Raw genomic sequence first — 13,972 nt, forward strand, 5'->3', positions numbered from 1 at the left:
TACTTAAATTACAATTTGGACATGTATATGTGCATATTTATTTGTTTTTTCTAAAATTAATGAAGTAGTTAGGAAAAATTGTCAAAGCAGCCATCAGCAAGAGTGGGGGTCCGCTCTCTGAGGCCACCAAAATATTTCTTGAGACAACCCCCCCCCCCACCCCGGTCTAGTTCTTTGGAAGGCATACTTTCATGTTCTGGGTAATGCAAAATATTAGCACACTAGTTTTATTGTACAGTATTTAGGTTGATAAAATAAACATTTCTATTAGCAGTGAATATTACGTGTAACACTTCACAAGGAAATGTTTTAAGAACAATTTAAAAAAACATGTTGTGTTATGAGGACATTGCTATCAAGACCTGCTGAGATGCACTAACGAATTTACTAAAAACTGTTTTCTGCTGCAACATTCACTTAGTTTCAGTGCAATGTCTTACCCTCTGACGGTTCTAATAACGCTTACTCTTCTTATATTTTTAAAGTGCTGAAGGAGGAGCATTTTGTAGAGGAGAAATGTGGCTGAGGGAGCAGTGAGAATCAAGAAACAACTATTGGGATGGAAATGCAGAGGGATCAGTGGAATGTAAAATAAGTAGTCAGGTAGTGGGATCAGGGGGTGGGGTAGGGCGATAGTTAAGAGAAAGCAATTTGTGTGTTGCTTTAGGGATTGCACAAGCCATATAGAAAATAACGTTGGAAATATGCTGCTTCTTTGAGTTGATGCAGCCGTGTATTCCACTTAGATGTGTGCGTGCTCAGTGCAATGGAGCCGGATAACTTTGCCTAGCAGTACCCATAGAGGGGCAGCACTTGCGCATTGTGGCCATACCCCCTCCCCTGGCTATATGAGGAATTGCTGCCTGGCCCCCCCTCTGTTCCTTCTTACCACCCGTGGCTGGAGTCAGAGTTCTGTGTGGTTTTCATCCCACATCCCTCTATTTATTGACTTTTCTAGTTGTATATAGTTAATTAGTACCCTTAGTATAGTGTTAGTTAGACTGTGTGTGTTAGCTGTAATTTAAGTATTTCCCTGGTGATGCCCTCACCAGGGTTTAAACATCATCTGTCATGTGGGGGAGTGATCCCCAGCAGTGATCGCAATGTGGTGCTTGCTGTGCCTAAGTGAAGCCTACATCAAGGAGCGATGTTCGATTTGCAGATGATTCACAGAAAAGACTTAGTGAATGGTCGTCGTGATGGTGTATCTTAGGAAGAAAGGAATCCATTTCTTCCTGTATCTGGATGACTTGTTACTGAGGGGCAGGTCCAGAGAGGAAGCTCTTTGTCATATTAACACTATACTGTGCTTGCTTGGCCATCTCATCTGGTTCTTATCCTAAGCACTGAGAAGTCAACTTTGGTTCCCACTCAGAAAATTGAGTTCATTGGGCCCTAATAGACTTAACAAGTTCAAGAGCTTTTCTGCTGACTGACTGTGTTCAAGTGATTTGCCACTTTTTGCCTCAGTCTGCAGTCTCAGCCTTCCATGACAGTTTGGATGTGCTTGGGGCTCTTGGGCCACATGTCTACTTGCACACAGGTGGGCCAGTTCACAAGGTTGCACCTTTTGCCCCCTCCAAATGTGGCTCAGGATGGTTTATCATCCAACTCTTCTCCCCTTGGTTAGATTGGTCTGCCTTCCTCAACTGTTCGTGGACTCCCTGCAGTGGTAGACATGGTCTAGAGATCATTTGCCAGTGTGTTCCCTTCATCTGGCCCTTGCCAACTAGGTCTGCTGTCGCCGATGCCTCCCTAATGGATTGGGAAGTACATCTGGGGTCACTGAAAGTTCAAGGTCTGTGGTTAGAGCAGAAGTCCTCCCTGCATATCAACATGGTGGAGCTTCAGGCCATCTACAATTCATGTCATGCTTTTCTGGACTGTTTCACGGGCTCAGTGGTTCACAGACTTACTGATAATATCACTTCAATCTATTATGTGAACTAGCAAGGGAGAACACACTCCAGGATGCTCTGCCAAGAGGCAATCAGGTTGTGGCAGTTTTGCATTGAGGAGAGCATTACGCTGATAGCCAACTGCCTGGATTCCAGAGTCATTTTGAAGACCGTCTCAGCAGGAATTTCTTCCTGAGTCACAAGTGGTCTGAAGACAAGTGTCTTTTGGGTCATCTTTGCAAATTGGGGCATTCTGATGATCGACTCGTTTGCTGTGAGGGGCAACAGGAAATGTCACCTGTTCTGCTCTCAAGGGGGCCTTAGTCTGGGCTCCTGTCCGACCCTTTCTATCTCAGCTGGCACTTGGCTCTCCTGTACATTTTCCCCCAATCCCAATCATCCGACTGGTCAGTCTCAAGCTGAAGGCAGATCAGGCCAAGCTCATTCTCGTTTCCCCAGTGTGACTGAGGCAGTGCTGGTTCTCTGACTTGTGCTGTCAATTCAGCCGCCCATGCCCTTTACTCTCCATCCCAAACTACTCACACAGAATCACGGTCACACATTGCATCCCATTCTCAGCTCCCTGCATCTCATGGTGTGGCTAATTCGTGGCTAAATGAGGAGGAAGAGCAGTGTTTGGTGGCTGTTTAGCAGGTCCTACTCAAAAGTAGAAAGATCTCTATCAGAATGGCCTAGTCAATGAAATGGAAGTTGTTTTCGGTGTGGTCATTTGCCCCTGGAATTCAACCGACACTGGCTTCTATCCAGAATATCTTGGAGTACCTGCTATGCTTTCAAGTTGTTGGGACTTGTGCTTAACTCATTGAAAGCGTATCTGGCAGCGATATTTTTTCATTCTCCTCTTCAGGGAAGATTGGTCTTCTCCAATAATATGGTAGCAAGATTCTTAAAAGGACTACTTTTGTCTCCATTCTCCAATCTGAGAGCTGGTTCTTCTGTGGGAAGTTAATGTGGTACTAACGGCTTTAATAGGACCTCCTTTCAAGCCCATGGCATTTTGTCTGTGTCCGCTTTTGTGGCTGAAAACTGCATTCCTGGTAGCAATAGCATCCAGAAGAAGATTGTGTGAGTTGCAGGCTCTGATGGCAGGGCCTCCTTATACACAGTTCTCTAAGGACAAAGTGACTTTAGACAAAAATTTTGGGTGTGATTGTGAAGTGGTTTCTCAGTTTCATTTGAACCAGGCGGTATATTTACCTATATTTTCTCATAAGCGACATTCATCTCCGAAGCAACAGTGTCTCCATACATTAGATTGTAGGCGACGTTTAGCCTTCTGTCTGGACAAGACTAAACCATTTCGTGCTTTGCCTTGCCTCGCCTCTTTGTCATATGCAGATTGTATGAAGGGTCAAGCGGTCCTTTCACAGACTGTCTCTAAATGAATAACATCCTGTATCAAAACTGTATATGAAATAGCTTCAGCTATGCCTCCTCAGCAGGTGCGAGCTCATTGTATAAGAGCTAAAACAACATCAGTAGTGTTCCTTAGTGAAATCTCAGTACTGGACATTTTCAGGGCTGCTACATGGTCATCCATCCATACATTTATGAACCATTATTCCTTTACTGCATCTTTGAAGGCGGATGCAAGTTTTGGTAGGGCAGTCCTGCACTCATTGTTTTGGTAGACTCCAAGCCCTGCTTCCCAGGGTGGGTACTGCTTGTGAGCCACCTAAGTGGAATACATGGTTGCATCTACTCGAAGGAGAAACGGTCACTTACTGTAACTGTGGTTCTTTGAGATGTGATGTAGACATGTATTCCATGACCCACTCTCCGTCCTCTTTGCATTGTAGTTTAGTTTTTGGGCATTTGGTGTGAAGGAACTTGTGGGGAGAAAGAGAAGGAAATTGGGGCAGCGCCGCCTTCTCTAGCCAGGGAAGAGGCGATGGTCACGAGGTGCGAGTGTCGACCCTCTATGGGTATGTCTAGGCAAAATTATCCGGCTCCAATGGGCTGGGCGTGCACACACCTAAGTGGAATACATGTCTACATCACATCTTGAAGAACCACAGTTACATTAAGTAACCATTTATTTTGACCGAACATGTCCAGTGTGCCATGGTCACTAAAAAAGTGTCAATCTTAAATGCATTAATTTCAGAAGACTGTACACATGGAATCTTTATTTTTTTCAGTGTTTGGCAGCACATTGATTGCATGGGGATCGACAGGCAGCATATTCCTGATATATATCTGTGTGAACGTTGTCAACCTAGGTGAGTAGCATATGGCTAATAATGGTGTGTGCATGCAATTTTAAACTCTAACTAGAATATTTAGAGACTATAAAATGAATAAAAGTTGCCTTTTAAATATGTTGATTTTATTGAAAATTAGTCTATCACAAAGTAGCAAGCAGGTTCTGTGTTCTAAAGAAGCATACCAAACATGTTAACAAATAAAATTCTTGAAGTGTTAAGCAGAAAACTTGAAAGAGAATTGCGTCTGTTTCTAGGTCATCTGGAAGTAAAACGACTAATTAGACACCTCATCCACTGTTATTTCTTTGCTTTGGTCTTCACTACAGAGAGTGTAGTGGGAAAATACCTTCTCTTTTCAGGGAATAAAGATCAGACATTGTCAAACTGAGGTTTTAAGAGGAGATGCTGGAAAAGCTGTTAAATCAAAGGGCAACAAGTCACTAGGACTAAATGGCATAAACCTAACAATGGGTAACAAATATGAAATTGTATTAGTTAGTTGGAGGATAGCAAATGTTATAACTACCTTTACTGAGGGTGATCCAGGAGTATAATAGGAGCCTACCTGATATGATTCTGGACCTGTTAGCTGTCGTGGTTCTCTCACCACTGTTTGGCTGCTAAGGTGATTTAGCTCTCCAGCCAAGTCATGAAAAGCCCACCATTTCTAGGTATCGAGTGCAAACAACAGAAAGTGTCTTTTACCCCCATCTTAAGCTGAGCACTATGGCAAGTATTCATGGCACAGGTACAGCTGACCAACCTTCTTTAAGGGTCAACTCACCCTGTAACATAGGGATTAAAGTCCAAGTATGTTGGTTGAGGGAATAATGAAAGAAATGTGCTATGATAGGTACAAACCTGCACAGCTTTTGTAAAAAGTAAATCATGTTACCCCAAAATGGTGGATAAGAGGAGGAGAAATGATGAATCTAATTTATTTGGAATTGCAAACAGTTTTTCAAAGTTCCTCACAAAAGGCTCTGAAGGGAGTGGGGGAAGAAATTAGGCTTCTTTTTTTCTTTGCTGAATTAAATAGTTCTGAGGGCTTTTTTGTTTTTTAAAGGAGGGGATGGGGTTTGTGCCTGTAAATGGGATATGGGTTTTTGTTGTTTAATTTTTTTTTTTTTTTTTTAATTACGTTGGAAATTCAAATCCTTTCCAGGCTGGAAGGGCTAGATTCACAAGGGGAATTTAGGTGCAGCAATGGTTAGCATTGGAGCACTGAACTTTTTTGGTGACCTGCTGCCTAGTTGAATTCACAAACCGAAGTTACACACCCATATTCCCTATATAATGCCCAGGGAGAGTTAGGTGCCTAAGAAGGGGATTCACAAAAGCCATTATGCTGAGCAGAGAGCTGCCTAAGTTAGCAGTAGGAAATGCAGAGGAGACGGTTAAGTAGGGACTTGAACCCAGGTCTCTCGCTTCCAGATGAGTGCCCTAACCTCTGGTTATGGGGTATTCTGGGTTGGGGGTCTCAATCTCTCCTGTTGGAGCTGTTCCACTGTGAATAAATAATTAAATATTCATTGGGCCAGAGAGAAAATGAGTGACTCTATAGCTCAGTGATTAGGGCCCTCATGTGGGAGTTGGGAAACCCAGGTTCCAGTCCCCTTTCTCCAGTGAGTGTTCAAGTATTTTCTATAAAAAGGAACAACTTCAGCAGGCAGATTGAGAGATCTACCACAGAATACCCCTTAGCCAAGTGGTTAGGGCAGTTATCTAGGGTTCAAATCCCTGCTGCACATGAGGTAGAGTAGGGATTTGAACCTGGGTCTCATACATCCTGGGTGAGTACTGTAACCACTGGGCTATTGTGGGACACCAGCACCACCTCTGTCTTGTGTTTGAGTTAGGCTTGCTCTGTGTGCGCCTAGTGGATTGGGCCCCAAAGGTAAGAGAGGCAAGGGAACACCAAGTTTGTGAATACCACTAGAGCATAGGCATGAATTAAGCATTGAGCTACTGGGTGGTGTGAGGACTTAGGCAGCTTTGTGCAGCCCCAGCTGCTGAAGTTTAGGCATCTTGAGGATTTTACTGTTGGTAACATATCCACCTAGGACTTTAGGCTCCTACAGCAGGGGTGGGCAAACTTTTTGGCCTGAGGGCCACATCGGGTTTTGGAAATTGTATGGAGGGCTGGTTAGGGGAGGCTATGCCTCCCCAAACAACCAGGAGTGGCCTGGCCCTGCCCCCTATCCGACCCCCCCCGCTTCTCGCCCCCTGACGCCGCCAATTGAGATAGGGAGGAATTTTTTAGACAGTTCAAAACTGTGTTTTGTTAACACCTATTCAACTTTCATGACTGACTAAACTTTTGAATAAAGTATGTCTTAAAAATTCAACACCTCCACCCCATCAGATAAATGGTAAAGCTTATAATAAACATGCAGTTAGACCTGGAGGTTCTTCAGCAAAACCATGGAAAACCAGATTTGGCATTTCTGAAATGTTTAAGAATTTTTGCTTCCTTTTTATCTTGAACTCTTTTGACTCCCTTTACATCTTAATTTCTTAAAGTTTCTTTTGAGGAATCTTGTCAAAAGCCTTTTGAAAGTCTAAATAAATTATGTCAAGTGGTTCTGCTTTCTCCAGTATTTTATTGACACGTTCAAAGAATTCTGGTTAGTGAGTCATGATTTTCCTTTGCCAAAACTGTGCTGATTGAACCCTATCACATCATGATCTTCCAGGTGTTTTAGTTATTCCATTTTTAATCATTATTTTGACCAATTTCCTATTTAAAGATGCAAGGCTTATTGGTTTGTAATTCCATGTATCAACTTAAAAGAGGTTCTAAATATGGATACAACATTTGCTACCTTGTCAAGTGAGTTAGATGAGAATGGCACTTTTGGATACAATTATGCACAGATCATATTGTTGCATAATGGAACAGTGAACCAACTAAATTTTTATGCATTACAGCGTCCACCTACTGACTGATCATTACAGAATAAATAAGTGTGTGTACTGATTACTGTAATTGTCTAAGTGTTTAATGTTTGGCTCCATTTCGTACCTACGTTCAACCACTTAGAAATGTTCTGATGTGTTGACTAAACTGTTCTGAAAATTGTGTTTTTATGCAGAAGTTTAGATAAAGAAAGGGCAGTGCTGCTGCAGCGAAGAAAAAGGGAAAACATGTCAGGTGGGTACAAAGAAAATTTAATAAACTTACTAAAATGTCATATATGATATACTGAATGTTTCAATGAACTGTAAAGACCCGGAGAATATTTTTATAGTTCTCCAATTTGCAGCCTTCCAGGTGCTTTGTAACTAGCATTCTTGCATATAAAATCTGGTATAGAATGAAATATTTTAACCATATTGTATCTTATCGAAGAAAGCACATCTTGATTTTATATATGTACTAGTCAGTTATGAAACTCTGTAAGAAACGAGTTTCTTCTTTGAGGGATGATCTCCATGTGTGTTCCACACGTGGGTCTGCATGCACACCATCCGCCTGAGTTTGGAGATTTTTAGTAAGCGCTGTCCCTTGGCCTGCATGTGCACAGTTGTCCTCCTTGTGCTCCAAACTGAGAGTATAAGAGGCAGTGTGGACTGACACCTCTCCAGTTCCTTTTTACTAGTGCATGGTCTCATTCAATCTTCTGTGTCCGCAGCTTCTCCTATTGTTGCTTCTAATTAGTATTTTTGAATTTCACTCTTAGATTTATAACTTTTAGTATTTAGTAAAGTGTAGCTTTAGTTCTCTCCCCGCTGTGGGGAAGCTCTCCCCTGAGGGCAAGGACTATGCCTACAGTCCCAGGGTTTAAGAATTGAATTTCTTGCCCCTGCTCTTTTCCAGTGTGTGACAAACACCAACACTGGCTTTAGTGCCTTGGTAAGGCTCACTTCTCCACTGAGTGCAGCATTTGCTACTCCTTCCCTCCCTGACTGTGTGAGGGTTGAGAGCTCAGAGTTGGGCGGGGGGCAGTGAAGGGAGAAAGCCATTAGCCCACAGTTGGATCACAACATCGGCCTCAGTCAAGAGGTAGCACCCCTGTGAGTGCGACCTCAGAGCTGAGGCTGCAACTTCCAAGCTTAAAGAGTTCAAGGCTTCTCATGACAATAAGTGACACTCACAAGCACAGAGACAGATCCTACTCTAAATCTATCCTGAAGAGAAAAGATCCCTTCCCAAGTCAGACAAGTCCTCACACATGGTCCTAAGGACTTGAGTCTTGGTAAACCTCCCCAGCAGGAAAATGCAACATGCAGGAGTAAGGATCCATCAGTTCCAATCTTTGATTAAGCGTATAAATCAGAAAAAAGACCTCCACTGCCATTATCTTCAACATCCAGATGAGACTCTGCACTGGTACCAACACGGCCCCAGAGGGATTTGACATCTGCTCTGACCAGGGAAGTGTCTGATCCGACTGCTCTGACCACCAGTTCACCCTACATCACAGGGTGGTCTGAGACCTGCATCTTCCCAAAGGATGTTTTTGCTCTCCGTTACCTTCAATCCCCTCTTCTCTCGGATTTAGAGACCTTATACCAGAGCAGCGGTTCTCAACCTGTGGGCCGCATGCAGCCCAATTGGAACACAGCTGCGGCCTAGCTCAGCTGTGTGCTAAAGGCTGGCCTGCAAGGCGGGGTCCGGGTTCTTGGCTGCCCAGCACGGGGGGGGAGGAGAGGTCTAGGCTGCCTGGTCGGCCCCATAGGGTCTGGGGTCGGGGCAGCCGGCAGGCCCTGCGAGCTCCAGGGGGCTGCTGCCCTGCCACCCAGCCCCTGTGGCCCAGGTAACACATTGTGGGCCGCATATTTAGCCCATGATTATAAATAAGTTGAGAACCCTGCACCAGAGTAAGATAATCTTCCATCTGCAGACCTGAGTACCCATACTTTGGTACCAATGGTTCCGCTGGTCAGTTGAGAACCCACCTTCTCATTGGATGAGTTGGAGGCCCCAGATGAGCCTCTACTCCTGCATGAGGAGCAAGCCTGGATGGAAGCTCCAGGAGATTGGGATTTTGTTGTCCACCCAGGTATGACTTTCCAAGGGACCGATGGTTCCCAATGCAATGGGGTCTGCCCCAACCAGTTGAGCCCTTGTACTGGCATTAGTGGGATCCTTAATCTAGGCACCCCAGCTTCATGCATGAACCTTTTCTGCTCTCTCCTAGCTGACACCAACAGGTTCTATTGATTATGAGGAGGAGGAAGTGGAGCCACATCTCTCAGCTATTCTATCATCTTCCCCCAATCAGGCGGTCACCCCATCTTCACTGTCTCTGCCTGATGATCACAGGCAATATCAGGAACTCTTACAAAGAGTGGTGTCCGAGTTCTGGATCCAGCTTGAAGAGGTTCAAAAGACTCAACATAAACTGCTGAACATATTAGAACCCTTGTGTTCCAGTGGAGTGGCCTTCCTGGTCAATGAGGCCATTATAGACCCAGACAGAGTAGTGTGGCACACTTTTTCACCTCCTGTGGTCCCACCTCTAAGACGGCTGAGAAGCACTATTTCATTCTACCGACAGGAGTTTTTGTTCTGACATCCAGCACCAAACTCTCTGGTGGTACAAGCAGTCACTGAGAGGTCCAGACTGCAACACCCCCAACATGACACCTTTGGACAAGGGTGCCACAACCTTCTATGGAGAAAAGCTTTCTCCTACACAAGTCTCCAATTCAGAACTGCTAATTATGAGGCCCTGTTAGCAAAATACAATTTCACCAATTATGTGAAGTTGTTAGAATTCAAAGACAAACTCCCTTAGGGTAGAATCCAATTTCAGAACTTAATTGATTAGGGTAAATCGCTATCCAAAACATCTCTTCAGGCTGTAGATGCTGTTGATACTGCTTCCAGAGTGATGGCTATTGCGGCTATGAGGAGATGATCCTGATTGCAGTCCTCAGTTTTTCTGCAGAGGTATAAAGTACCATTGAAGACCTGACCTCTGATTCAGTTAACTATTTTAATGAAAAGACTGATTGGTTTCTTCATTCTTGTAAAGGCTTGATAACATTTATCTTTGAGAATCTATACATCTGTCCCAAAGAGAGAGCATCACAAACAGGGGTACAGAAAAAGACCACCCCCTCAACTGTTTTGTCATCAGTGCTCTCACAAACCACTGTGCAAATGACAGAGGGTACAGAGACCGATGTATGTAGCTTCCTCAACATCTATTGATACCTCACTCCAACCCACAGCTGAAGGTTTTCTTTTGACAGGACTTTTGAGATCCATGTTCCTGAATTGATACCTTAGAATCATAGAATATTAGGGTTGGAAGAGACCTCAGGAGGTCATCTAGTCCAATCCCCTGATCAAAGCAGGACCAACACCAACTAAATCATCCCAGCCAGGGCTTTGTCAAGCCAAGCCTTAAAAATCTCTAAGGATGGAGATTCCACCATCTCCCTAGGTAACCCATTCCAGTGCTTCACGACTCTCCTAGTGAAATAGTGTTTCCTAGTATCCAACCTAAACCTCCCCAACTGCAACTTGAGACCACTGCTTCTTGTTCTGTCATCTGCCACCACTGAGAACAGCCTAGCTCCATCCTCTTTGGAACCCCCCTTCAGGTAGTTGAAGGCTGCTATCAAATCCCCCCATACTCTTCTCTTCTGCAGACTAAATAAGATCAGTTCCCTCAGCCTCTCCTCATAAGTCATGTGCCCCAGCTCCCTAATCATTTTTGTTGCCCTCTGCTGGACTCTTTCCAATTTGTCCACATCCCTTCTGTAGTGAGGGGACCGAAATTGGACACAATACTCCCGCTGTGGCCTCACCAGTGCCAAATAGAGGGGAATAATCACTTCCCTCGATCTACTGGGAATGCTCCTACTAATACAGCCCAATATGCCGTTAGCCTTCTTGGCAACAAAGGCACACTGCTGACTCATATCCTGCTTTTCGTCCTCTGTAATCCCCAGGTCCTTTTCTGCAGAACTACTGCTTAATCAGTTGGTCCCCAGCCTGCATGAGATTCTTTCTTCCTAAGTGCAGAACTCTGCACTTGTCCTTGTTGAACCTCATCAGATTTCTTTTGGCCCAATCCTCCAATTTGTCTAGGTCACTCTGGACCCTATCCAGCTTATCTACCTCTCCCCTCCATCTTAGGGTACGTCTACACTTACCGGAGGGTCCGGCGGCAGGCAATCGATGTTCTGGGATCGATTTATCGTGTCTGGTTTAGACGCGATAAATCGATCCCGGATCGATCCTGGAAGTGCTCGCCGTCGACGCCGGTACTCCAGCTCGGCGAGAGGAGTACGCAGCATCGACGGGGGAGCCTTCCTGCCGCGTCTGGACCCGCGGTAAGTTCGGACTAAGGTACTTCGAATTCAGCTACGTTATTCACGTAGCTGAATTTGCGTACCTTAGTCCGAAGTGGGGGGGTAGTGTAGACCAGGCCTCAGTGTCCATCTGCGAACTTGCTGAGGGTGCAATTCATCCCATCATCCAGATCATTAATAAAGATGTTGAACAAAACCGGCCCCAGGACTGAGCCCTGGGGCACTCCGCTTGATATTGGCTGCCAACTAGACATCGAGCCGTTGATCACTACCCGACGATCTAGCCAGCTTTCTATCCACCTTATAGTCCATTCATCCAATCCATATTTCTTTAACTTTTGGTCAAGAATACTGTGGAGACTGTATCAAAAGCTTTGCTAAAGTCAAGATATATCACATCCGCCACTTTCCCCATATCCATAGAGCCAGTTACCTCATCATAGAAGGCAGTCATGTTGGTCAGGCATGACTTGCCCTTGGTGAATCCATGTTGACTGTTCCTGATCACCTTCCTCTCCTCCAAGTGCTTCAAAATGGATTCCTTGAGGACCTGCTCCATGATTTTGCCAGGGACTGAAGTGAGGCTGACCGGTCTGTAGTTCCCCAGGTTCTCTTTCTTCCCTTTTTTGAATATGGGCACTATATTTGCCTTTTTCCAATCGTCCGGGACCTCCCCTGATCGCCACAAATTTTCAAAGATAATGGCCAATGGCTCTGCAATCACATCAACCAACTCCCTCTCACCTTTGGATGCACTAGGTCTGGACCCATGGACTTGTGCATGTCCAGCTTTTCTAAATAGTCCGTACCCTGTTCTTTCACCACTGAGGGCTGCTCACCTCCTCCCCATACTGTGTTGCCCAGTGCAGCAGTCTGGGAACTGACCTTGTCTGTGAAGACCAAGGTAAAAAAAGCATTGCCTGCAATTGAGGGGCAATAACAGACAAGTGAGTGCTGAAAATTATTCACTCTGGCTATTTGATCGAGTTTCTGCTACCTCTTACCACAAACCCCATTCCCAGTCCCTTTTCACGGACTAATCTCATAAGGAAATCCTACATCAAGAGGTGCACCTCTTGCCACTTCAAAATCAGGGGAAGGGATTCTTCTCCCCATATTTCCTAGTCCCCAGAAAGAACGAAGGGTGGAGACTGATTTTTGACCTGTGACAATTAAATGTATTAATCCAAAAATTAAAATTCTGTGTGGTCACACTGGGATAAAAAATTTCCCCTCTGGAAGAGGACATATAGTTTGTGGCTTTTGACATGAAAGACACTTAGTTTTACATAGACATGCACCCATCCTACAGAAGGTTCTTCAGGTTTTTCCTTTGGCAAGACCGTTACCAATTCAGAATCCTCCCATTCGAGCTAGCTATGACACCCAGGGTCTTTTACAGAAGTCCTTTTCAGTGGTTGCAGCTTGGATGAGAAGAAAAAGCTTTTACTGTTTTTCCATACCTTGATGACTGGCTCCTGATGGGCAGATCCAGCAGGGAAGTCCAGTTGGCAACCATATTCCTACTCTGCCTATTGTCTTCCTTGGGAATCTGTCAGCCACAAAAAAATCTGCTTTCACTCCCACAAGGACTAGAGATTTTATAGGTGTGACCTTGGACTTGACTGCAGCAAGAGCCTATCTCCCGATGGAGAGATTCTACACCCTGAGTGATTTGATAAAACAGGTCACCCTCCGACTTCGGACTAGTCAGGGTTTCCTTTTCCCTTCTAGGCCATGTGGCCTCATGCATCTAGTTACACCATTTGCTAGGCTCCATCTCTGTTGCCTATAAGCCTGGCGTCAGTCTGTCTACTCATCAGACAAAGACAACATCAGTGCCAGAGTAACAGGTTACAGTCAAGGTTACAGTCTCTCTTGCAAACCCAGAAAAGATTCAGGTTGGAGTTCCTTCCCTCACACCGACACCCAAAGTGAGCATCATTACAGATGCTTCCCTCTTAGTTTGGGGAGCCCATATGGTTAAGCACACTGCACAAGGAACTTGGTCCCCTCTGGAGGCCAGAATTTATATCAATTTACTGGAATTAAGAGCAGTGTATTGAGCATGCGATACATTCCTTCCACTCATCCAGTCCCAATATTTCCAGATAATGTTGAACAATATGATGACTATCTTCTCCATAAACAAATGGGGAATGAGATCCAGTTCCCTGTGTGTAGAGACAGTCAACCTCTGGAATTGGTGTAACAGTAACCATATAACTCTCCCAGCAGCATGCCTACCAAGTGCACAGAACACCCTACGTGTGGTGTTTTTTTTTTTTTTTTTTAAAACGTGTAATTTCTTAGGTTTTTGGGCTCCTTGACCCAATCTCCTTTCCCTTTGAGTCTCTGGCAACTTCCTCCTTCTGGTGACTGCAGGGGGCAGGTCATTGGGAATACAAGAGAGAGAGTGTTCAGGTGCCCAGACCCCATATGGCCTGCAGCAGCCCAGAGTTGCCCTTGGAGGGAAAGTCCTGCTCAGCTGTGGTGCGAAGCATGCTCATTTCAGACAGAATCTTCAAGAACTCTAGTTGCTAAACTTTTAAGTCTCTACTGAGCATGTGTGAA

General features: G+C 44.7%; 1 protein-coding gene across 3 annotated transcripts in view; it reads left to right on the forward strand.

The window, feature by feature from the left end:
* KMT2E (lysine methyltransferase 2E) overlaps positions 1-13,972 on the forward strand; it is a 117,682-nt gene that overhangs the window by 33,551 nt on the left and 70,159 nt on the right. For all 3 annotated transcript variants that reach the window (XM_024208512.3, XM_024208514.3, XM_024208513.3), the window contains exons 5-6: positions 4,061-4,141; positions 7,222-7,280. In XM_024208512.3, the coding sequence (XP_024064280.2) occupies positions 4,061-4,141; positions 7,222-7,280 (140 nt within the window). The remainder of the gene's footprint in view (positions 1-4,060; positions 4,142-7,221; positions 7,281-13,972) is intronic.

Source organism: Terrapene carolina, unplaced genomic scaffold, assembly GCF_002925995.2.
Source record: "Terrapene carolina triunguis isolate 2854851 unplaced genomic scaffold, T_m_triunguis-2.0 Scaffold68, whole genome shotgun sequence".
Classification (NCBI taxonomy): Eukaryota; Metazoa; Chordata; order Testudines; family Emydidae; genus Terrapene; species Terrapene triunguis.